The following is a 26,079-nucleotide window of genomic DNA, read 5'->3' as shown; positions in this document are numbered from 1 at the left end:
GTTTGGTAGACTGTAGACCAGCTGGTTAAATACCAGGTGTTACTGTTACAGCATCACATCACGTCACATGTATCTCTGATAAACCCTGTGATCACATCTAACACATTGAGCCTGTCTCTTGTGTGGAACAGCAGAGAAGTAGATGGGAGGTCTGGTGTCCGGGGGTCATATTGTAGGTGTAGAAGTAGATGGGAGGTCTGGTCTGGTGTCCGGGGGTCATATTGTAGGTGTAGAAGTAGATGGGAGGTCTGGTGTCTGGGGGTCATATTGTAGGTGTAGAAGTAGATGGGAGGTCTGGTCTGGGGGTCATATTGTAGGTGTAGAAGTAGATGGGAGGTCTGGTGTCTGGGGGTCATATTGTAGGTGTAGAAGTAGATGGGAGGTCTGGTGTCTGGGGTCATATTGGCAGGTGTAGAAGTAGATGGGAGGTCTGGTGTCTGGGGGTCATATTGTAGGTGTAGAAGTAGATGGAGGTCTGGTGTCTTGGGGTCATGTGTGTAGGTGTTGAAGTAGATGGGAGGTCTGGTCTGGTGTCAGGGGTCATATTGTAGTGTAAGTAGATGGGAGGTCTGGTGTCCCGGGGGTTGTATTGTAGGTGTGAAGTAGATGGGAGGTCTGGTGTCTTGGGGTCATATTGTAGGTGTGAAAGTAGATGGGAGGTCCTACGGTGTCCGGGGGTCCATATTGTAGGTGTAGAAGTAGATGGGAGGTCTGGTGTCTGGGGGTCATATTGTAGGTGTAGAAGTAGATGGGAGGTCTGGTGTCGGGGTCATATTGTAGGTGTAGAAGTAGATGGGAGGTCTGGTGTCCGGGGTCATATTGTAGGTGTAGAAGTAGATGGGAGGTCTGGTGTCGGGGTCATATTGTAGGTGTAGAAGTAGATGGGAGGTCTGGTGTCGGGGGTCATATTGTAGGTGTAGAAGTAGATGGGAGGTCTCTGGTGTCCGGGGGTCATATTGTAGGTGTAAGAAGTAGATGGGAGGTCTGGTGTCTGGTGGGGTCATATTGTAGGTGTAGAAGTAGATGGGAGGTCTGGTGTCTGGGGGTCATATTGTAGGTGTAGAAGTAGATGGGAGGTCTGGTGTCTGGGGTCATATTGTAGGTGTAGAAGTAGATGGGAGGTCTGGTGTCTGGGGGGTCATATTGTAGGTGTAGAAGTAGATGGGAGGTCTGGTGTCTGGGGGTCATATTGTAGGTGTAGAAGTAGATGGGAGGTCTGGTGTCTGGGGTCATATTGTAGGTGGTGTAGAAGTAGATGGGAGGTCTGGTGTCTGGGGTCATATTGTAGGTGTAGAAGTAGATGGGAGGTCTGGTGTCTGGGGGTCATATTGTAGGTGTAGAAGTAGATGGGAGGTCTGGTGTCTGGGGGTCATATTGTAGGTGTAGAAGTAGATGGGAGGTCTGGTGTCTGGGGGGTCATATTGTAGGTGTAGAAGTAGATGGGAGGTCTGGTGTCTGGGGGTCATATTGTAGGTGTAGAAGTAGATGGGAGGTCTGGTGTCTGGGGGTCGTATTGTAGGTGTAGAAGTAGATGGGAGGTCTGGTGTCGGGGGTCATATTGTAGGTGTAGAAGTAGATGGGAGGTCTGGTGTCTGGGGGTCATATTGTAGGTGTAGAAGTAGATGGGAGGTCTGGTGTCTGGGGGTCATATTGTAGGTGTAGAAGTAGATGGGAGGTCTGGTGTCGGGGGGTCATATTGTAGGTGTAGAAGTAGATGGGATCTGGTCTGGTGTCCGGGGGTCATATTGTAGGTGTAGAAGTAGATGGGAGGTCTGGTGTCTCGGGGTCATATTGTAGGTGTAGAAGTAGATGGGAGGTCTGGTGTCTGGGGGTCATATTGTAGGTGTAGAAGTAGATGGGAGGTCTGGTGTCTGGGGGTCATATTGTAGGTGTAGAAGTAGATGGGAGGTCTGGTGTCTGGGGGTCATATTGTAGGTGTAGAAGTAGATGGGAGGTCTGGTGTCTGGGGGTCATATTGTAGGTGTAGAAGTAGATGGGAGGTCTGGTGTCGGGGTCATATTGTAGGTGTAGAAGTAGATGGGAGGTCTGGTGTCTGGGGGTCATATTGTAGGTGTAGAAGTAGATGGGAGGTCTGGTGTCTGGGGGTCATATTGTAGGTGTAGAAGTAGATGGGAGGTCTGGTGTCTGGGGGTCATATTGTAGGTGTAGAAGTAGATGGGAGGTCTGGTGTCTGGGGGTCATATTGTAGGTGTAGAAGTAGATGGGAGGTCTGGTGTCTCGGGGGTCATATTGTAGGTGTAGAAGTAGATGGGAGGTCTGGTGTCTGGGGGTCATATTGTAGGTGTAGAAGTAGATGGGAGGTCTGGTGTCTGGGGGTCATATTGTAGGTGTAGAAGTAGATGGGAGGTCTGGTGTCTGGGGTCATATTGTAGGTGTAGAAGTAGATGGGAGGTCTGGTGTCTGGGGGTCATATTGTAGGTGTAGAAGTAGATGGGAGGTCTGGTGTCTGGGGTCATATTGTAGGTGTAGAAGTAGATGGGAGGTCTGGTGTCTGGGGGCCATATTGTAGGTGTAGAAGTAGATGGGAGGTCTGGTGTCTGGGGGTCATATTGTAGGTGTAGAAGTAGATGGGAGGTCTGGTGTCTGGGGTCATATTGTAGGTGTAGAAGTAGATGGGAGGTCTGGTGTCCCGGGGTCATATTGTAGGTGTAGAAGTAGATGGGAGCGGTCTGGTGTCCGGGGGTCATATTGTAGGTGTAGAAGTAGATGGGAGGTCTGGTGTTTGGGGTCATATTGTAGGTGTAGAAGTAGATGGGAGGTCTGGTGTCCGGGGGTCATATTGTAGGTGTAGAAGTAGATGGGAGGTCTGGTGTCTGGGGGTCATATTGTAGGTGTAGAAGTAGATGGGAGGTCTGGTGTCAGGGGTCATATTGTAGGTGTAGAAGTAGATGGGAGGTCTGGTGTCTGGGGGTCATATTGTAGATGTAGAAGTAGATTGGAGGTCTGGTGTCCGGGGGTCATATTGTAGGTGTAGAAGTAGATGGGAGGTCTGGTGTCCGGGGGTCATATTGTAGGTGTAGAAGTAGATGGGAGGTCTGGTGTCTGGGGGTCATATTGTAGGTGTAGAAGTAGATGGGAGGTCTGGTGTCCGGGGTCATATTGTAGGTGTAGAAGTAGATGGGAGGTCTGGTGTCTGGGGGTCATATTGTAGGTGTAGAAGTAGATGGGAGGTCTGGTGTCTGGGGGTCATATTGTAGGTGTAGAAGTAGATGGGAGGTCTCTATCTCTTTATCCCTCTCCTTCTCCTCTCTCTATCTCTCTCTCTCTCTCTCTCTCTCTCTCTCTCTCTATCCCTCCCTCTCTCTCTCTATCCTCTCTCTCTCTCTGTCTTTATCTCTATATATCTATCCCTCTTTGTCTCTCTCTTTATCCCTCTCCCCCTCTCTCTATCCCCTCTCTCTCTCTATCCCTCCCTCTCTCTCTCTCTCTATCCCTCTCCTCCCTTCTCTTTTCTCCCCCTCTCTCTCTCCCTCTCACTCTATCCCTCTCTCTCTCTATCCCTCTCTCCCTCTCTTCCCACTGCTCTCCATGCTCCTCTCCTCTCTCTATCTCTCTATCCCTTTCGCTCTCTCCCATCTCTCTCTCACTCTCTCCCATCTCTCTCCCTCTCTTCCCACTGCTCTCCATGCTCCTCTCCTCTCACTTTCCCTATCCCTCTCTCCTCATTCCTCTTTCTCTCCCCTCCCTCTCTTGTTTGTCTCTCTTCTCCTCCTCACTTTAATCTGGTAGAGGAGAGATGAGAGAAGATTCACAGTTCAGTCAGTTATCCCCGCGGCCCCAGGGAGCCCAGAGTGGCCGGGTGTAAATCTTCCCCGCGGCCCCAGGGAGCCCAGAGTGGCCGGGTGTAAATTATCTCCGTGGCCCCAGGGAGCCCAGAGTGGCCGGGTGTAAATTTGTATTTGGAGCACAGCGCTGCTAATTTCATAGGAAACACCACAATGGGCCATTTTCATATTAATGATACTCCTGGGAAGTCTTTGTCCATTAGCAGCTTAATGTACCGTTGTGGCGACAGGAGGATAAATTGATGTGAAAAAGAAGAATCCCTTTGATTGGTTAGTGAATGATGTACTGGCTCATGGCTGCCTGATGCACTTTGAGTTAAATGATTTTGATTGGTTGTGGTCATCTTTGCTGCGTTTATTTATGTTTGTTTCAGATGTCATCCTGTAAATGTGTAACTGAGGAAAATGAAATGGAAAAAATGGAGGTTTATGTACCAATAGTTTTCTGTCCCTGTTTCCCCTCTCAATCTGAAGGAAATGGTGATTGTTGAGCAGAGCTGCCTTTTTAAACTGAAAGCAGCCAGTTATACCTCCTCTCTCTCTCTCTCTGTGGGTTAGGGGTTACAGCCAGTTATACCTCCTCTCTCTCTGTGGGTTAGGGGTTACAGCCAGTTATACCTCTCTCTCTCTCTGTGGGTTAGGGGTTACAGCCAGTTATACCTCCTCTCTCTGTGGGTTAGGGGTTACAGCCAGTTATACCTCCTCTCTCTCTGTGGGTTAGGTTACAGCCAGTTATACCTCCTCTCTCTCTGTGGGTTAGGGGTTACAGCCAGTTATACCTCTTCTCTCTCTCTCTGTGGGTTAGGGGTTACAGCCAGTTATACCTCCTCTCTCTCTCTCTGTGGGTTAGGGGTTACAGCCAGTTATACCTCCTCTCTCTCTGTGGGTTAGGGGTTACAGCCAGTTATACCTCCTCTCTCTCTCTGTGGGTTAGGGGTTACAGCCAGTTATACCTCCTCTCTCTCTCTGTGGGTTAGGGGTTACAGCCAGTTATACCTCCTCTCTCTCTCTCTGTGGGTTAGGGGTTACAGCCAGTTATACCTCCCTCTCTCTCTGTGGGTTAGGGGTTACAGCCAGTTATACTCTCCTCTCTCTCTCTGTGGGTTAGGGGTTACAGCCAGTTATACCTCCTCTCTCTCTCTGTGGGTTAGGGGTTACAGCCAGTTATACCTCCTCTCTCTCTCTCTGTGGGTTAGGGGTTACAGCCAGTTATACCTCCTCTCTCTCTGTGGGTTAGGGGTTACAGCCAGTTATACCTCCTCTCTCTCTGTGGGTTAGGGGTTACAGCCAGTTATACCTCCTCTCTCTCTGTGGGTTAGGGGTTACAGCCAGTTATACCTCCCTCTCTCTCTGTGGGTTAGGGGTTACAGCCAGTTATACCTCCTCTCTCTCTCTCTGTGGGTTAGGGGTTACAGCCAGTTATACCTCCTCTCTCTCTCTGTGGGTTAGGGGTTACAGCCAGTTATACCTCCTCTCTCTCTCTGTGGGTTAGGGTTACAGCCAGTTATACCTCCTCTCTCTCTCTGTGGGTTAGGGGTTACAGCCAGTTATACCTCCTCTCTCTCTCTGTGGGTTAGGGGTTACAGCCAGTTATACCTCCTCTCTCTCTGTGGGTTAGGGGTTACAGCCAGTTATACCTCCTCTCTCTCTCTGTGGGTTAGGGGTTACAGCCAGTTATACCTCCTCTCTCTCTCTGTGGGTTAGGGTTACAGCCAGTTATACCTCCTCTCTCTCTGTGGGTTAGGGGTTACAGCCAGTTATACCCTCCTCTCTCTCTCTGTGGGTTAGGGGTTACAGCCAGTTATACCTCCTCTCTCTCTCTCTCTCTCTGTGGGTTAGGGGTTACAGCCAGTTATACCTCCTCTCTCTCTCTCTGTGGGTTAGGGGTTACAGCCAGTTATACCTCCCTCTCTCTCTGTGGGTTAGGGGTTACAGCCAGTTATACCTCCTCTCTCTCTCTCTCTGTGGGTTAGGGGTTACAGCCAGTTATACCTCCTCTCTCTCTCTGTGGGTTAGGGGTTACAGCCAGTTATACCTCCTCCTCTCTCTCTGTGGGTTAGGGTTACAGCCAGTTATACCTCCTTCTCTCTCTCTCTCTCTGTGGGTTAGGGTTACAGCCAGTTATATCCTCCTCTCTCTCTCTGTGGGTTAGGGGTTACAGCCAGTTATACCTCCTCTCTCTCTCTCTGTGGGTTAGGGGTTACAGCCAGTTATACCTCCTCTCTCTCTCTGTGGGTTAGGGGTTACAGCCAGTTATACCTCCTCTCTCTCTCTCTGTGGGTTAGGGGTTACAGCCAGTTATACCTCTCTCTCTCTCTCTGTGGGTTAGGTTACAGCCAGTTATACCTCCTCTCTCTCTCTGTGGGTTAGGGTTACAGCCAGTTATACCTCCTCTCTCTCTCTGTGGGTTAGGGGTTACAGCCAGTTATACCTCCTCTCTCTCTCTCTGTGGGTTAGGGGTTACAGCCAGTTATACCTCCTCTCTCTCTCTCTCTGTGGGTTAGGGGTTACAGCCAGTTATACCTCCTCTCTCTCTCTCTCTGTGGGTTAGGGTTACAGCCAGTTATACCTCCTCTCTCTCTCTCTGTGGGTTAGGGTTACAGCCAGTTATACCTCCTCTCTCTCTCTGTGGGTTAGGGGTTACGCCAGTATACCTCTCTCTCTCTCTCTGTGGGTTAGGGGTTACAGCCAGTTATACCTCCTCTCTCTCTCGTGGGTTAGGGTTACAGCCAGTTATACCTCCTCTCTCTCTCTGGGTTAGGGTTACAGCCAGTTATACCTCCTCTCTCTCTCTCTGTGGGTTAGGGTTACAGCCAGTTATACCTCCTCTCTCTCTCTCTGTGGGTTAGGGGTTACAGCCAGTTAAACCTCCTCTCTCTCTCTCTCCTCTCTCTCTCTGTGGGTTAGGGTTACAGCCAGTTATACCTCCTCTCTCTCTCTCTGTGGGTTAGGGGTTACAGCCAGTTATACCTCCTCTCTTTCTCTCTGTGGGTTAGGGGTTACAGCCAGTTATACCTCCTCTCTCTCTCTCTCTGTGGGTTAGGGGTTACAGCCAGTTATACCTCCTCTCTCTCTCTCTCTGTGGGTTAGGGGTTACAGCCAGTTATACCTCCTCTCTCTCTCTCTCTGTGGGTTAGGGGTTACAGCCAGTTATACCTCCTCTCTCTCTCTCTGTGGGTTAGGGGTTACAGCCAGTTATACCTCCTCTCTCTCTCTGTGGGTTAGGGTTACAGCCAGTTATACCTCTCTCTCTCTGTGGGTTAGGTTACAGCCAGTTATACCTCCTCTCTCTCTGTGGGTTAGGTTACAGCCAGTTATACCTCCTCTCTCTCTCTCTCTCTGTGGGTTAGGGGTTATTGCCAGTTATACCTCCTCTCTCTCTCTGTGGGTTAGGGGTTACAGCCAGTTATACCTCCTCTCTCTCTCTGTGGGTTAGGGGTTACAGCCAGTTATACCTCCTCTCTCTCTGTGGGTTAGGGGTTACAGCCAGTTATACCTCCTCTCTCTCTCTCTCAATTCAATTCAATTTGCTTTATTGGCATGACGTAACAATGTACATATTGCCAAAGCTTATTTTGGATATTTACAATATAAAAATGAGAATCAAAATTGTCAACGGGACAACAGTAACAACAATAACCAAGGGTCAAAATAACCATACATTTGACAATAACAATAAGCATACAGTAGAGGACATGTGCAGGTTGATTGGTCTGTCAGACACTGTCCCTCATCTTATGGCAGACAGCAATGTAGTGCGCTGCCAACCCACAGCTCTCTGCGTCCTCCCCCAACAGGACGGGTAGCCTATCCTCATCAGAGAGGTCTTTGAAACCTTGAATAAGGATTTCAGATTTGGGGAAAATACACTCTCTAATTGTTTAATATTTTTTACATTTTGTCAGGAAATGCAGCTCTGTCTCAGGTTCTGCTGTGGTGCAGTGGTTGCACAGCCTTTCCTCTACAGGAAGCCAGGTTTTCCTGTGTCTACCCTTCTCAATGGCAAGGCTGTGCTCACTGAGCCTGTACTTTGTCAAGGATTTTCTAAGGTTTTGATCAGTAACCATGGTCAAATAGTTTGTCACGATGTACTGTCGATTTAGGGCCAGATAGCACTGCATTTTGCTTTGTGCTTGTGTTTCCCAATAAGTAATGTAGTTTTGTTTTGACTGTCTGTCTGTCTGTCTGTCTGTCTGTCTCTCTCTCTCTCTCTCTCTCTCTCTCTCTCTCTCTCTCTCTCTCTCTCTCTCTCTCTCTCTCTCTCTCTCTCTCTCTCTACTCTCTCTCTCTCTCTCTCTCTCTCTCTCTCTCTCTCTCTCTCTCTCTCTCTCTCTCTCTCTCTCTCTCTCTCTCTCTCTCTCTCTCTCTCTCTCTCTCTCTCTCTCTCTCTCTCTCTCTCTCTCTCTCTCTCTCTCTCTCTCTGTCTCTCTCTCTCTCTCTCTCACTGTCTCTCTCTCTCTGTCTCTCTCTGTCTCTCTCTCTGTCTCTCTCTCACTCTCTGTCTCTCTCTCTCTCTCCTCTCTCTCTCTCTCACTCTCTCTCTCTCTCCCTGTCTCTCTTCTCTCTCTGTCTCTCTTCTCTCTCTGTCTCTCTTCTCTCTCTCTCTCTCTCTCTCTCTCTCTCTCTCTCTCTCTCTCTCTCTCTCTCTCTCTCTCTCTCTCTCTCTCTCTCTCTGTCTCTCTCTCTGTCTCTCTCTCTGTCTCTCTCTCTCTCTCTCTCTCTCTCTCTCTCTCTCTCTGTGTCTCTCTCTGTCTCTCTGTGTCTCTCTCTCACTGTGTCTCTGTCTCTCTCTCTCTCTCTCTCTCTCTCTCTGTCTCTCTCTGATACTCATTCACTCACACACACACACACACAGCTTGGTTTTCACATCACCTTTAATGGGCCCAGAAGGCATTGCTTGGTGGGTTGAGGTTGTGGGACAAGAGAACAATGGTGAAATGTAGTCATGTGTTCTGTGACTGTAAGGGGTTTATGTGTGTGTGTGTGTGTGTGTGTGTGTGTGTGTGTGTGTGTGTGTGTGTGTGTGTGTGTGTGTGTGTGTGTGTGTGTGTGTGTGTGTGTGTGTGAATTGCTATGTTAATGTGTGTGTAGAGTGGTGTGAATCCGATCTCTGATCTCATTAGAACCAGACAATTAGTCAACTCCCTCCCCTGATTCCAATCAACCAATCGGGCGCTAATAGACAGGGTGGTGTGGTTGTGTCATAGGGGTTACCTTGACGATGGCATGGTGGTTGAGTGACAGGGGACCTAGAAATGGGAGCAGGAGATTCATTTAGTTCAGACCTACCCACTCATTCATGCCACAGCAGCCATCATTTAGTTCAGGCCTCTAGTTACTGGGCAGGAGTAGTAACCAGATTAAATCGGGTGCTTTTTTTTTCGGCCGGGTAATACTGCCCCCTAGCCCTAACAGGTTAAAGACTGTTCAAAATGGAGCCAGAATAGAAAAGTGACAGAATTATTAAACACCTAAGAGACTATCGTCACAATTATATCAACTGTGTTGACTAAAATATGTCAATTGCAACATTTTTTGAGGATCAAATAGACAAAATACGTACTGAAAGACGAGCAGTTAAAATGTTTTTTTCTTCAGTCACATTGATCAAACCCTTCCTATCTTAATCCACATCAAAAACAGCTAATTGTCAAAATCAAATTTTCACAAATGTGAACAAAAAGCTGTGTTGAAGCTTCCTTTTATATGTTCAGATGAATATTGGTGTTGAAATAACTATTCAGAAGGTGAGTTACTAGGAGGTGAAAGAGGTTCATACAGTCATTCAGATGGAAGACCTGACAATGCAGACGGATCACATGACTTTACATCAATACAGGGTCAGAACTGGGCTTCTGACTCAGTCCACTGATAACATTAGTTTAATACTGGTACAGTACAGTACTTAATGCACATCTAAATCAATCTTATAACATTATAATACTACCACTAGTACAGTACTGCATCTACCAGCCAGACAATAATATACCATTATAATACTGCATCTACCCAGCCAGACAATAATATACCATTATAATACTGCATCTACCAGCCAGACAATAATATAACATTATAATACTGCATCTACCAGCCAGACAATAATATAACATTATAATACTGCATCTACCAGCCAGACAATAATATAACATTATAATACTGCATCTACCCAGCCAGACAATAATATGACATTATATTACTACATCTACCCAGCCAGACAATAATATTACATTATAATACTGCATCTACCCAGCCAGACAATAATATAACATTATAATACTGCATCTACCAGCCAGCCAGACAATAATATTACATTATAATACTACATCTACCAGCCAGACAATAATATAACATTATAATAATACATCTACCGAGCCAGCCAGACAATAATATAACATTATAATACTACATCTACCAGCCAGACAATAATATACCATTATAATACTGCATCTACCCAGCCAATAATATTACATTATAATACTGCATCTACCCAGCCAATAATATACCATTATAATACTACATCTACCCAGCCAGACAATAATATTACATTATAATACTACATCTACCCAGCCAGACAATAATATACCATTATAATACTGTATCTACCCAGCCAGACAATAATATACCATTATAATACTACATCTACCCAGCCAGACAATAATATTACATTATAATACTACATCTACCCAGCCAGACAATAATATACCATTATAATACTGCATTTACCCAGCCAGACAATAATATTACATTATAATACTACATCTACCAGCCAGACAATAATATTACATTATAATACTACATCTACCCAGCCTGACAATAATATACCATTACAATACTGCAACCCAAGACAATAATATTACATTATAATACTACATCGCCAGACAATAATATACCATTATAATACTACATCTAGCAGCCTGTCAGCTGGCCAGCCTGCCTCTCAATGGAAATACACTCCTTTCATCTATATCACTGATCAGCTTAGATCTGCACAGCACTGTGGAATGGAATGATGAAATGGTTGAGCCCTATTGGTCTGATAGCAACCAGATGCAGGAGATATATAATGACATTTACAAGCTGTAATATATTCCTAATATGCTCATATAACCAGACAGTTGTTGCCGTATTATAATACCGTGATACATAAACTAAAACATTTCAAAATAGGAAAAATGTGTTTAATTGTGAGTCGTAACACGGCTTCAGCTGAATGTGGAATAAAGGGCTGCAGTGGATTTCTCTGTGTCCCAGTGGACCAGTGAATCTGTGTTATTTTGGATAATTGCTGTTTTCTTTGGATGGTGTTGATGTGTTGGCTCGCTAGTCCATGAAAAACACACCCACTGTGCCAGCCATGAAAAGAGCCTCTATCGTGATGTTTGAATGGAAAAGGGAATCTTCAGCCAACAGTTCTAAAGTAGACAGGTGAGATAGAAGATAGAGGCTGTAGAGATCAGAACAGCCAGTCTGGGACTGTAAACAGGACCTATAGAGGTAGAGACTGTAGAGATCAGAACAGTCAGTCTGGGACTGTAAACAGGACCTATAGAGGTAGAGACTGTAGAGATCAGAACAGCCAGTCTGGGACTGTAAACAGGACCTATAGAGGTAGAGACTGTAGAGATCAGAACAGCCAGTCTGGGACTGTAAACAGGACCTATAGAGGTAGAGACTGGGGAGATCAGAACAGTCAGTCTGGGACTGTAAACAGGACCTATAGAGGTAGAGACTGGGGAGATCAGAACAGCCAGTCTGGGACTGTAAACAGGACCTATAGAGGTAGAGACTGTAGAGATCAGAACAGCCAGTCTGGGACTGTAAACAGGACCTATAGAGGTAGAGACTGTAGAGATCAGAACAGCCAGTCTGGGACTGTAAACAGGACCTATAGAGGTAGGGAGACAGAACAGTGGTCTGGGAGTAAACAGACCTATAGAGGTAGAGCTGTGATAAGAATAGTAGTGGGACTGTAAACTCAAAGATGGACTGTAGAGATTGGAACAGCCAGTCTGGGACCTGTAAACAGGAGTGAGGACAAGAGGTAGAGGGACTTAGAGATAAACACCATGGAGCACTAAGGTAGAGACTGGAGAGATCATTAACAGTCAGCCGGGGACTGTAAACAGGACCTATGAGATACAGTGGGATCGAACAGTCAGTATGGGACTGATACGGAGGCAAGGTTTTTGGAGGGTGCAAGTGGTTAGGATGATATATGAGGGTGTCTGGTTTAATGACACATAGTGATGTCCTCATACATACTGATACACCATGGATGCATGGTGATGACCTCATACATACTGATACACCATGGATGCATGGTGATGACCTCATACATACTGATACACCATGGATACATGGTGATGACCTCATACATACTGATACACCATGGACGCATGGTGATGACCTCATACATACTGATACACCATGGACACATGGTGATGACCTCATACATACTGATACACCATGGCTACATGGTGATGACCTCATACATACTGATACAGCATGGATACATGGTGATGACCTCATACATACTGATACAGCATGGATACATGGTGATGACCTCATACATACTGATACACCATGGTACATGGTGATGACCTCATACATACTGATACACCATGGTACATGGTGATGACCCTCATACATACTGATACACCATGGTACAGGTGATGACCTCATACATACTGATACACCATGGATACATGGTGATGACCTCATACATACTGATACACCATGGATACATGGTGATGACCTCATACATACTGATACACCATGGATACATGGTGATGACCTCAACATACTGATACACCATGGATACATGGTGATGACCTCATACATACTGTACACCATGGATCGTTTAGCCTCACGCCGCTACGTTTAGCCTCACGCTCGCTACGTTGCTGATCCATGATCCATCCTCTCTCTCTGTCAACAACAACAGGTGGTAGAGGGAGAGGGGTCTGTCAACAACAACAGGTGGTAGAGGGAGAGGGGTCTGTCAACAACAACAGGTGGTAGAGGGAGAGGGGTCTGTCAACAACAACAGGTGGTAGAGGGAGAGGGGTCTGTCAACAACAACAGGTGGTAGAGGGAGAGGGGTCTGTCAACAACAACAGGTGGTAGAGGGAGAGGGGTCTGTCAACTAACAACAGGTGGTAGAGGGAGAGGGGTCTGTCAACAACAACAGGTGGTAGAGGGAGAGGGGTCTGTCAACAACAACAGGTGGTAGAGGGAGAGGGGTCTGTCAACAACAACAGGTGGTAGAGGGAGAGGGATCTGTCAACAACAACAGGTGGTAGAGGGAGAGGGGTCTGTCAACAACAACAGGTGGTAGAGGGAGAGGGGTCTGTCAACAACAACAGGTGGTAGAGGGAGAGGGGTCTGTCAACAACAACAGGTGGTAGAGGGGAGAGGGGTCTGTCAACAACAACAGGTGGTAGAGGGAGAGGGGTCTGTCAACAACAACAGGTGGTAGAGGGAGAGGGGTCTGTCAACAACAACAAGTGGTAGAGGGAGAGGGGTCTGTCAACAACAACAGGTCTTCTCTGCTGGGTGTGGGAATAAACACCTTTGGTTGTTGTTGATGCAACGTCAGCTCACAAACACTCTGTTAAGCTATTCAGTCTGCTGAGCGAGCGAGAGGCTGTGTGTGTGTGTGTGTGTGTGTGTGTGTGTGTGTGTGTGTGTGTGTGTGTGTGTGTGTGTGTGTGTGTGTGTGTGTGTGTGTGTGTGTGTGTGTGTGTGTGTGTGTGTGTGTGTGTGTGTGTGTTACATGGCTGAGGCCCTAGGTACAGACAGGTTGCCAGGAGACATGACAGGAGTGTGTTCGGTGATACGGTAAGTTCACATCGGCTGTGTGAAATGACATGGAGACACCAGACAGTCTCTCACTTCTCTCACGCCTTCCATTCAGCGCTACCCCTCTCACTACCCACAATCCACCTCTTTCTGGTGTGACATGCACATATGTGTGTAGACACACACACACACACACACTAATTCGTTTGGGATACTTTGCATGTCCCAGTGCAAGTAGGTTCCTGGTTCATCTCCCTTATTAATCAGCTGGTATTCTTCGATCTAATTAATGATTTTAATTTAGATCCCTCTACTGGTTACCCCATGTGGCGAGGCACAAGTGAGAAGACGATCTAGGCTATGGGGGGGGGCTGCACGGCACAATAGCTTTTAATTGTGAAGACGGACCAGGATCGCAATCAACCAACATCTTCATTTGAAGAAATCATTTCATCAATCGTTTGTTTCTTCCTCCTCCTCATCCTCCTCCTCGGCAATGATATGATGATAATAGGTGTGATTATACAGCTCTGTCTGTAGTCTAGACATCTGTAGTAGTCCTGGTAATGTCTCCTTCCTTATAGCAGGTTGACTGTTATTCTGTAATATAATAACACATCTCCCTGACTGTTATTCTGTAATATAATAACACATCTCCCTGGATGTTATTCTGTAATATAATAACACATCTCCCTGGATGTTATTCTGTAATATAATAACACATCTCCCTGTCTGTTATTCTGTAATATAATAACACATCTCCCTGACTGTTATTCTGTAATATAATAACACATCTCCTGTCTGTTATTCTGTAATATAATAACACATCTCCCTGTCTGTTATTCTGTAATATAATAACACATCTCCCTGTCTGTTATTCTGTAATATAATAACACATCTCCCTGTCTGTTATTCTGTAATATAATAACACATCTCCCTGACTGTTATTCTGTAATATAATAACACATCTCCCTGACTGTTATTCTGTAATATAATAACACATCTCCCTGACTGTTATTCTGTAATATAATAACACATCTCCCTGACTGTTATTCTGTAATATAATAACACATCTCCCTGGATGTTATTCTGTAATATAATAACACATCTCCCTGGCTGTTATTCTGTAATATAATAACACATCTCTCCTGACTGTTATTCTGTAATATAATAACACATCTCCCTGACTGTTATTCTGTAATATAATAACACATCTCCCTGTCTGTTATTCTGTAATATAATAACACATCTCCCTGTCTGTTTTTCTGTAATATAATAAACATCTCCCTGTCTGTTATTCTGTAATATAATAACACATCTCCCTGTCTGTTATTCTGTATTATAATAACACATCTCCTGGATGTTATTCTGTAAAATATAATAACACATCTCCCTGACTGTTATTCTGTAATATAATAACACATCTCCCTGACTGTAATATAATAACACATCTCCCTGGCTGTTAATATAATAACTACATCTCCTGTCTGTTATTCTGTAATATAATAACACATCTCCCTGTCTGTTATTCTGTAATATAATAACACATCTCCCTGTGATGTTATTCTGTAATATAATAACACATCTCTCTGTCTGTTATTCTGTAATATAATAACACATCTCCCTGTCTGTTATTCTGTAATATAATAACACATCTCCCTGTCTGTTATTCTGTAATATAATAACACATCTCCCTGTCTGTTATTCTGTAATATAATAACACATCTCCCTGTCTGTTATTCTGTAATATAATAAACACATCTCCCTGTCTTGTTATTCTGTAATATAATAACACATCTCCTGTCTGTTATTCTGTAATATAATAACACATCTCCCTGGCTGTTATCTGTAATATAATAACACATCTCCCTGTCTGTTATTCTGTAATATAATAACACATCTCCCTGTCTGTTATTCTGTAATATAATAACACATCTCCCTGACTGTTATTCTGCAATATAATAACACATCTCCCTGACTGTTATTCTGTAATATAATAACACATCTCCCTGATTCTGTTATTCTGCAATATAATAACACATCTCCCTGTCTGTTATTCTGTAATATAATAACACATCTCCCTGTCTGTTATTCTGTAATATAATAACACATCTCCCTGACTGTTATTCTGTAATATAATAACACATCTCCCTGTCTGTTATTCTGTAATATAATAACACATCTCCCTGACTGTTATTCTGTAATATAATAACACATCTCCCTGTCTGTTATTCTGTAATATAATAACACATCTCCCTGGCTGTAATAATAACACATCTCCCTGTCTGTTATTCTGTAATATAATAACACATCTCCCCTGTCTGTTATTCTGTAATATAATAACACATCTCCCTGTCTGTTCTGTAATATAATAACACATCTCCCCTGTATGTTATTCTGTAATATAATAACACATCTCCCTGACTGTTATTCTGTAATATAATAACACATCTCCCTGATTGTTATTCTGTAATATAATAACACATCTCCTGACTGTTATTCTGTAATATAATAACACATCTCCCTGACTGTTATTCTGTAATATAATAACACATCTCCCTGACTGTTATTCTGTAATATAATAACACATCTCCCTGCTGTTATTCTGTAATACAATAACACATCTCCCTGACTGTTATTCTGTAATATAATAACACATCTCCCTGTCTGTTATTCTGTAATATAATAACACATCTCCCTGTCTGTTATTCTGTAATATAATAACACATCTCCCTGACTGTTATTCTGTAATATAATAACACATCTCCCTGACTGTTATTCTGTAATATAATAACATCTCCTGGCTGTTATTCTGTAATATAATAACACATCTCCCTGTCTGTTATTCTGTAATATAATAACACATCTCCCTGTCTGTTATTCTGTAATATAAATAACACATCTCCCTGTCTGTTATTCTGTAATATAATAACACATCTCCCTGTCTGTTATTCTGTAATATAATAACACATCTCCTGTCTGTTATTCTGTAATATAATAACACATCTCCCTGTCTGTTATTCTGTAATATAATAACACATCTCCCTGTCTGTTATTCTGTAATATAATAACACATCTCCCTCTGTTATTCTGTAATATAATAACACATCTCCCTCGTCTGTTATTCTGTAATATAAGTAACACATCTCCCTGACTGTTATTCTGTAATATAATAACACATCTCCCTGTCTGTTATTCTGTAATATAATAACACATCTCCCTGTCTGTTATTCTGTAATATAATAACACATCTCCCCTGACTGTTATTCTGTAATATAATAACACATCTCCCTGGCTGTTATTCTGTAATATAATAACACATCTCCCTGTCTGTTATTCTGTAATATAATAACACATCTCCCTGTCTGTTATTCTGTAATATAATAACACATCTCCCTATCTGTTATTCTGTAATATAATAAGCACATCTCTCCCTTATTCTGTATGTAATAACACATCTCCTGGCTGTTATTCTGTAATATAATAACACATCTCCCTGTCTGTTAATTCTGTAATATAATAGCACATCTCCCTGACTGTTATTCTGGCAATATAATAACACATCTCCCTGGCTGTTATTCTGTAATATAATAACACATCTCCCTGTCTGTTATTCTGTAATATAATAACACATCTCCTGTCTGTTATTCTGTAATATAATAACACATCTCCCTGTATGTTATTCTGTAATATAATAACGCATCTCCCTGTCTGTAACTGTAATATAATAACACATCTCCCTGTCTGTTATTCTGTACATATAATAACACATCTCCCTGTCTGTTATTCTGTAATATAATAACACATCTCCCTGTCTGTTATTCTGTAATATAATAACACATCTCCCTGTCTGTTATTCTGTAATATAATAACACATCTCCCTGTCTGTTATTCTGTAATATAATACACACATCTCCCTGTCTGTTATTCTGTAATATAATAACACATCTCCCTGTCTGTTATTCTGTAATATAATAACACATCTCCCTGTCTGTTATTCTGTAATATAATAACACATCTTCCTGACTGTTATTCTGTAATATAATAACACATCTCCCTGACTGTTATTCTGTAATATAATAACACATCTCCTGACGTATTCTGTAATATAATAACACATCTCCCTGACTGTTATTCTGTAATATAATAACACATCTCCCTGTCTGTTATTCTGTAATATAATAACACATCTCCCTGTCTGTTATTCTGTAATATAATAACACATCTCCTGACTGTTATTCTGTAATATAATAACACATCTCCCTGTCTGTCTGTAATATAATAACACATCTCCTGTTTCTGTTATTCGTAATATAATAACACATCTCCTGTCTGTTATTCTGTAATACTTAATAACACATCTCCCTGGATGTTATTCTGCAATATAATAACACATCTCCCTGGCTGTTATTCTGTAATATAATAACACATCTCCCTGTCTGTTATTCTGTAATATAATAACACATCTCCCTGTCTGTTATTCTGTAATATAATAACACATCTCCTGTCTGTTATTCTGTAATATAATAACACATCTCCCTGGCTGTTATTCTGTAATATAATAACACATCCCTGTCTGTTATTCTGTAATATAATAACACATCTCCCTGTCTGTTATTCTGTAATATAATAACACATCTCCCTGTCTGTTATTCTGTAATATAATACACATCTCTCTGATCTGTAATATAATAACACATCTCCCTGTCTGTTATTCTGTAATATAATAACACATCTCCCTGACTTCTGTTATTCTGTAATATAATAACACATCTCCCTGACTGCTGTAATATAATAACACATCTCCCTGACTGTTATTCTGTAATATAATAACACATCTCCCTGTCTGTTATTCTGTAATATAATAACCATCTCCCTGTCTGTTATTCTGTAATATAATAACACATCTCCCTGTCTGTTATTCTGTAATATAATAATACATCTCTTATTCTGTAATGTAGCTGGGGATAGGAGAGAGAGGGGAATCCAGACCAGATGTACCAACCTCTTAACAGCTGTGTGATGTTAAACCACATCTCTACAGGGTTCTGTTTCCTGTTGCTCTGCTGTTTTTGCTTTGTTTTCTACTTCTTGTGTCCTGAAGTCACTCAAGCCAGGGCCCACTCTGTCACCTCATTAATGGCTTTAATTGGCTGTTCAGCTAGATTTGACCTCTGACCCGCTGTTAGTCGTCCTATAGGAGACTAGGTCTGCTCCTCTATTGTTGCCGTGGGGAAGGCAGCTGACTGTGGTGAAGGGGCTTGTTTAGGGAGCTCTGCTCTGTCCTGTGGTGAAGGGGCTTGTTTAGGGAATACTCTGCTCTGTCCTGTGGTGAAGGGGCTTGTTTAGGGAGCTCTGCTCTGTCCTGTGGTGAAGGGGCTTGTTTAGGGAGCTCTGCTCTGTCCTGTGGTGAAGGGGCTTGTTTAGGGAGCTCTGCTCTGTCCTGTGGTGAAGGGGGTTGTTTAGGGAGCTCTGCTCTGTCCTGTAGTGAAGGGAAGCATTTTGAGGAACTCTGACCTGTGGTGAGGGGGCTTGTTTAGGGAGCTCTGCTCATCCTGTGGTGAAGGGGCTTGTTTAGGGAACTCCTGCTCTGTCCTGTATGGTGAAAGGGCTTGTTTGGGGAAGCTCTGCTCTGTCCTGTAGTGAAGGCTTGTTTAGGGAGCTCTGCTCTGTCCTGTGGTGAAGGGGCTGTTTAAGGGGCTCTGCTCTGTCCTGTAGTGAAGGGCTTGTTTAGGGAGCTCTGACCTGTGGTGAAGGGGCTTGTTTAGGGAGCTCTGCTCTGTCCTGTGTGATGAAGGGGCTTGTTTATGAGCTCTGCTCTGTCCTGTGGTGAAGGAGAAAACTGTTTAGGGAGCTCTGCTCTGTCCTCTGTGAGGTGAAGGGGCTTGTTTAGGGGGAGCTCTGCTCTGACCTGTGGTGAGGGGGCTTGTTTAGGGGCTCTGCTCTGTCCTGTGCTGAGTGAAGAGGGGCTTGTTTAGGGGCTCAGCTTCTGTCCTGTGGTGAAGGGGCTTGTTTTGGGGCTCTCCTGTGTCCTGTGGTGAAGGGCTTGTTTAGGGAGCTCTGCTCTGTCCTGTGGTGAAGGGGCTTGTTTAGGGAGCTCTGCTCTGTCCTGTGGTGAAGGGGCTTGTTTAGGGAGCTCTGCTCTGTCCTGTGGTGAAGGGGCTTGTTTAGGTATACATCGTCCAATGAAATGCTTACTTGCAGGTCTTTCTCGAGTAAGCATTTCATTGACGATGTATACCCTGCATACATACGAATAATCCAACTGGAAAGTGTTGATGAGGAAAGGGAGAGTCCTGTGTTAGGGAATGATTCCCTGTAAACCCTGTGACCGTACTGTACAATACAATACCCTTTATACAGGGAAATACACCTGGGGGATTTAACAGGACAGGAGAGTCATATCACATATGCTGATGAGAATCCTGTGTGTGTGTGTGTGTGTGTGTGTGTGTGTGTGTGTGTGTGTGTGTGTGTGTGTGTGTGTGTGTGTGTGTGTGTGTGTGTGTGTGTGTGTGTGTGTGTGTGTGTGTGTGTGTGTGTGTGTGTGTGTGGGGCACATGGCAGCATCCCTATGTGAGGGTGTATAATATGTCATACGGGGTTCTCTGACTGCTCTAAATGAGAGGATCAGCTGTCTGAAGGATCTCTTCTTCATCACTCCTCACACTTTCATCCTGTTTACATCGGTTCCAACAGGAAATGGCTGAGATTCTGAACAACACTCTGTCTAGTGCCTTCTTCCATGTATCTCTCTCTTTATCTCTGTCTCTATCTCTCTCTCTATTTATCTCTGTCTCTATCTCTCTTTATCCTATCTTATATATATTTATCTCTGTCTCTATCTCTCTCTTTATCTGTTTTTTTTACCTGTCTCTATATCTCTCTCTATATATATATATTTCTCTCTTCTCTATTTATCTCTGTCTCTATCTCTCTGTCTCTTTATCTCTGTCTCTATATCTCTCTATATTTCTCTCTGTCTCTATTTCTCTCTCTCTCTCTATATATATATATATATATATATATCTCTCTCTCCTCTCTCTGTCTCAGTTCAATTCAGGGGTTTTATTGTCATGGGGAAACATATGTTACACGTTGCCAAACCAAGTGAAGTAGATAATGAACAAAAGTGAAATAAATAAAATGAACAGTAAATATTACACTCACAGAAGTTCCAAAAGACATTTCAATTGTCATATTATGTCTATATATAGTGTTGTAATGATGTGCAAATATTTAAAGTACAAAAGGGAAAATAAATAAACATAAATATGGGTTGTATTTACAATGGTGTTTGTTCTTCACTGGTTGCAATTTTCTTGCGGTCACACATCTTGCTGCTGTGATGTCACACTGTGGTATTTCACCCAGTAGATATGGGAGTTTATTCAAAATTGGGCTTGTTTTCAAGTGATTTGTGGGTCTGTGTAATCTCTCTCTCTCTAATCTATCCATCTCTACCTTATCTTATCTCCTAACAGGAAATGTCTAAGATCCTGAACCATCCTCGTGTGTATGCCTTCCTCCATGTCCCGGTGCAGTCTGCCTCCGACAGGCGTCCTGATGGATATGAAGAGGGAGTACTGCGCTGACGACTTCAGGCGCGTTGCTGACTTCCTAAAAGACAAGTAAGTCTCTCTCCCGCTTGTGGAAAGACGGAGGGATCAGGGAAGAAGGTAGAAAGGTACGAAATATATCACTAAAGACCAGGGGGCTTAGCAAGGCTCTGTTGACTAGTAGCGTTCAGGACTGATTTCTCCTCCTCTCCTCAATCTGTCTCTCTATCTCTCTCTCTCTCTCTCTCTCTCTCTCTCTCTCTCTCTCTCTCTCTCTCTCTCTCTCTCTCCTACTCTCTCTCTCTCTCTCTCTCTCCTCAATCTCTCTCTCTCGCTCCTCAACCTCTCTCTCTCTCTCTCTCTCTCTCTCTCTCTCGCTCCTCTCTCGCTCTCTCTCGCTCTCTCTCCTCTCTCTCCTCTCGCTCTTGCTCTCTCTCTCTCCTCCCTCTCCTCTCTCTCTGAGAAGTGGAGGGAGAGTGAAAAAGTGTTTGAAGGTTTAGGTGAGTGTGGGCTGGGGCCTCTTCCTCTCTCTCCTCTCTACCTCCTCTCTCTCCCTCTACCCCCTCTCTCTCCTTTTCTACCTCCTCTCTCTCCTTTCTACCTCCTCTCTCCCTCTACCCCCTCTCTCTCCCTCCCTCTCTCCCACCTCTCTCTCCTTTCATACCCCCTCTCTCTCCTTTCTACCTCCTCTCTCTCCTTCTACCCTCTCTCCTTCCCTTACCTCCTCTCTCCTCTCACCCCCTCTCCTCCTCTCTACCCCTCTCTCTCCTCTCTATCTCTCTCTCCTTTCTACCTCCTCTCTCTCCTTTCACCCCTCTCTCTCCTTTCTACCTCTCTCCTCCTCTCTACCCCCACTCTCTCCTTCCCTCTACCCCCCTCCTCTCTACCCCCTCTCTCTCCTCTCTGCCCCCCTCTCTCCTCTTTCTGGCCTCTCTCTCTTTTACCCCTCTCTACCCCCTCTCCCTCCTATCTACCTCCTCTCTCCTCTCTACCCCCTCTCTCTCCTTTCTACCTCCTCTCTACCCCCCCCTCTCTCTCTCCTCTCTGGTGCATGTCAGCCAGTCTTCACCTCATGCCATCCTCTCCCCTTAGTGTGTCCTGCCTGGGTCTGTGTGTTTAGTTAAGTCAGCCAGCCAGCCAGCCAGTCAGCCAGTCAGTCAGCCAGTCAGCCAGCCAGTCAGCCAGCTAGGATCTGCTGTGTTGTTATATCATTGACATGTTTGAAAGTGTCCTCACACCGTCCTCTCCCCTAGTGTGTCCTCACACCGTCCTCTCCCCTAGTGTGTCCTCACACCGTCCTCTCCCTAGTGTGTCCTCACACCGTCCTCTCCCCTAGTGTGGACTCACACCGTCCTCTCCCCTAGTGTGTCCTCACACCGTCCTCTCCTAGTGTGTCCTCACACCGTCCTCTCCCCTAGTGTGGCCTCACACCGTCCTCTCCCCTAGTGTGTCCTCACACCGTCCTCTCCCCTAGTGTGTCCTCACACCGTCCTCTCCCCTAGTGTGTCCTCACACCGTCCTCTCCCCTAGTGTGGCCTCACACCGTCCTCTCCCCTAGTGTGTCCTCACACCGTCCCTCTCCCCTAGTGTGTCCTCACACCGTCCTCTCCCCTAGTGTGTCCTCACACCGTCCTCTCCCCTAGTGTGTCCTCACACCGTCCTCTCCCCCCTAGTGTGTCCTCACACCGTCCTCTCCCCTAGTGTGTCCTACACCGTCCTCTCTCCTAGTGTGTCCTCACACCGTCTCTCTCCCCTAGTGTGTCCTCACACCGTCCTCTCCCCCTAGTGTGTCCTCACACCGTCCTCTCCCCTAGTGTGTCCTCACACCGTCCTCTCCCCTAGTGTGGCCTCACACCGTCCTCTCCCCTAGTGTGTCCTCACACCGTCCTCTCCCCTAGTGTGTCCTCACACCGTCCTCTCCCCTAGTGTGGCCTCACACCGTCCTCTCTCCCTAGTGTGTCCTCACACCGTCCTCTCCCCTAGTGTGTCCTCACACCGTCCTCTCCCCTAGTGTGTCCTCACACCGTCCTCTCCCCTAGTGTGTCCTCACACCGTCCTCTCCCCTAGTGTGTCCTCACACCGTCCTCTCCCCTAGTGTGTCCTCACACCGTCCTCTCCCCTAGTGTGTCCTCACACCGTCCTCTCCCCTAGTGTGTCCTCACACCGTCCTCTCCCCTAGTGTGTCCTCACACCGTCCTCTCCCCTAGTGTGTCCTCACACCGTCCTCTCTCCCCTAGTGTGTCCTCACACCGTCCTCTCCCCTAGGTGTCCTCACACCGTCCTCTCTCCTAGTGTGTCCTCACACCGTCCTCTCTCCCTAGTGTGTCCTCACACCGTCCTCTCCCCTAGTGTGTCCTCACACCGTCCTCTTCCTAGTGTGGCCTCACACCGTCCTCTCCCCTAGTGTGTCCTCACACCGTCCTCTCCCTAGTGTGTCCTCACGTCCCTCCCCTAGTGTGTCCTCACACCGTCCTCTCCCCTAGTGTGTCCTCACACCGTCCTCTCCCCTAGTGTGTCCTCACACCGTCCTCTCCCCTAGTGTGTCCTCACACCGTCCTCTCCCCTAGTGTGTCCTCACACCGTCCTCTCTCCTAGTGTGTCCTCACACCGTCCTCTCCCCTAGTGTGTCCTCACACCGTCCTCTCCCCTAGTGTGTCCTCACACCGTCCTCTCCCCTAGTGTGTCCTCACACCGTCCTCTCCCCTAGTGTGTCCTCACACCGGTCCTCTCCCCTAGTGTGTCCTCACACCGTCCTCTCTCCCTAGTGTGTCCTCACACCGTCCTCTCCCCTAGTGTGTCCTCACACCGTCCTCTCCCCTAGTGTGGCCTCACACCGTCCTCTCCCCCTAGTGTGTCCTCACACCGTCCTCTCCCCTAGTGTGTCCTCACACCGTCCTCTCCCCTAGTGTGGCCTCACACCATCCTCTCCCCTAGTGTGTCCTCACACCCGTCCTCTCCCCTAGTGTGTCCTCACACCGTCCTCTCCCCTAGTGTGTCCTCACACCGTCCTCTCCCCTAGTGTGTCCTCACACCGTCTCTCCCCTAGTGTGTCCTCACACCGTCCTCTCCCCCCTAGTGTGTCCTCACACCGTCCTCTCCCCTAGTGTGTCCTCACACCGTCCTCTCCCCTAGTGTGTCCTCACACCGTCCTCTCCCCTAGTGTGTCCTCACACCGTCCTCTCTCCCTAGTGTGTCCTCACACCGTCCTCTCTCCTAGTGTGTCCTCACACCGTCCTCTCTCCTAGTGTGTCCTCACACCGTCCTCTCCCCTAGTGTGTCCTCACACGTCCTCTCCCCTAGTGTGTCCTCACACCGTCCTCTCCCCTAGTGTGTCCTCACACCGTCCTCTCCCCTAGTGTGTCCTCACACCGTCCTCTCCCTAGTGTGTCCTCACACCGTCCTCTCCCCTAGTGTGTCCTCACACCGTCCTCTCCCCTAGTGTGTCCTCACACCGTCCTCTCCCCTAGTGTGTCCTCGCACCGTCCTCTCCCCCTAGTGTGTCCTCACACCGCCTCTCCCCTAGTGTGTCCTCACACCGTCCTCTCCCCTAGTGTGTCCTCACACCGTCCTCTCCCCTAGTGTGTCCTCACACCGTCCTCTCCCCTAGTGTGTCCTCACACCGTCCTCTCCCCTAGTGTGGCCTCACACCGTCCTCTCCCCTAGTGTGTCCTCACACCATCCTCTCCCCCTAGTGTGTCCTCACACCGTCCTCTCCCCTAGTGTGTCCTCACACCGTCCTCTCTCCTAGTGTGTCCTCACACCATCCTCTCTCCCTAGTGTGTCCTCACACCGTCTCTCCCCTAGTGTGTCCTGTTCTTGTTGCTGTGTTATAAACTGGTTACCAACATAATTAGAGCAGTGAAAATGAATGTTTTGTCATACCAGTGGTGTATGGTCCGATATACCACGGCTGTCAGCTCAATCAGCATTCAGGGCTCCAACCACCCAGTTTATACTGTGTGATCAAGGCGTATAGCCTGGGTGACAGACATGTAGATGGTATTATACTGTGTGATCAAGGCGATAGCCTGGGTGTCTCTCAGGGCTCACAGGCCAAGCTCCGTACTCCACACTCCTTCCCTGGTTTCTCTCACAGGCCAGGCTCCGTACTCCACACTCCTTCCCTGGTTTCTCTCACAGGCCAGGCTCCGTACTCCACACTCCTTCCCTGGTTTCTCTCAGGCCAGGCTCCGTACTCCACACTCCTTCCTGGTTTCTCTCACAGGCCAGGCTCCGTACTCACCTCCTTCCCTGGTTTCTCTCACAGGCCAGGCTCCGTACTCCACACTCCTTCCCTGGTTTCTCTCACAGGCCAGGCGATTCCTGAATCTCCACACTCCTTCCCTGGTTTCTCTCACAGGCCAGGCTCCGCATCACATCTTCCCTGGTCTCTCACAGGCCGGCTCCGTACTCCACACTCCTTCCCTGGTTTCCCTGCCCTCTGACACATGTCTCCATGCCTCTCCTGACCCTTGACCCTTCCCCTGTATCATTGTCCTGGCTGGAGAGTAGGTTATGACACCAGGAATTGTTGGTCTCTCCCTCTCTGCTCTCTCTCTCTCGCTCCATTTCCCCTTCTCTTTCCATCTCCCTCCCTCTCTCACTCTTATTCCTCCCCCCCCCTCCCCCGTGTCCCACGTGTGTCACTCCTCTCCCCTCTCCTTCCACCGGGTGTCCAGGTTCATTAACTCTAGCCCCTCCCCTCCGCCCGTCTGTTGCTTCGAGCTGCAGCCTGGAGATGTCTGTCTGCCTGAATCCATCCAGCCAGGGCTAATAGGACCTGACACACACACACACCCTGTCTCTCTCTCCCTGCCGCTGGGGGTGAAATGAGCTGTCTACTGGCCTTGATAGGAGGCCACAGGCTGCTAGGATCACTCTCCCCAGTCTGACACCTCTCCATACATTACCCC

The 26,079-nt window shown here is 46.2% G+C and overlaps 1 protein-coding gene across 1 annotated transcript in view; it reads left to right on the top strand.

Annotated features, from left to right (window-relative positions):
- The window catches only part of LOC106597444 (threonylcarbamoyladenosine tRNA methylthiotransferase-like), a 797,175-nt gene that overhangs the window by 453,925 nt on the left and 317,171 nt on the right, over positions 1 to 26,079 (top strand). Inside the window, 2 exon segments of the mRNA XM_045696608.1 lie at positions 21,092 to 21,163; positions 21,165 to 21,238. Of these exon segments, the coding sequence (XP_045552564.1) occupies positions 21,092 to 21,163; positions 21,165 to 21,238 (146 nt within the window).

This window comes from Salmo salar, chromosome ssa02 (assembly GCF_905237065.1).
Source record: "Salmo salar chromosome ssa02, Ssal_v3.1, whole genome shotgun sequence".
NCBI classification, from domain to species: Eukaryota; Metazoa; Chordata; class Actinopteri; order Salmoniformes; family Salmonidae; genus Salmo; species Salmo salar.
This window is presented reverse-complemented; position numbering and strand designations above follow the sequence as displayed.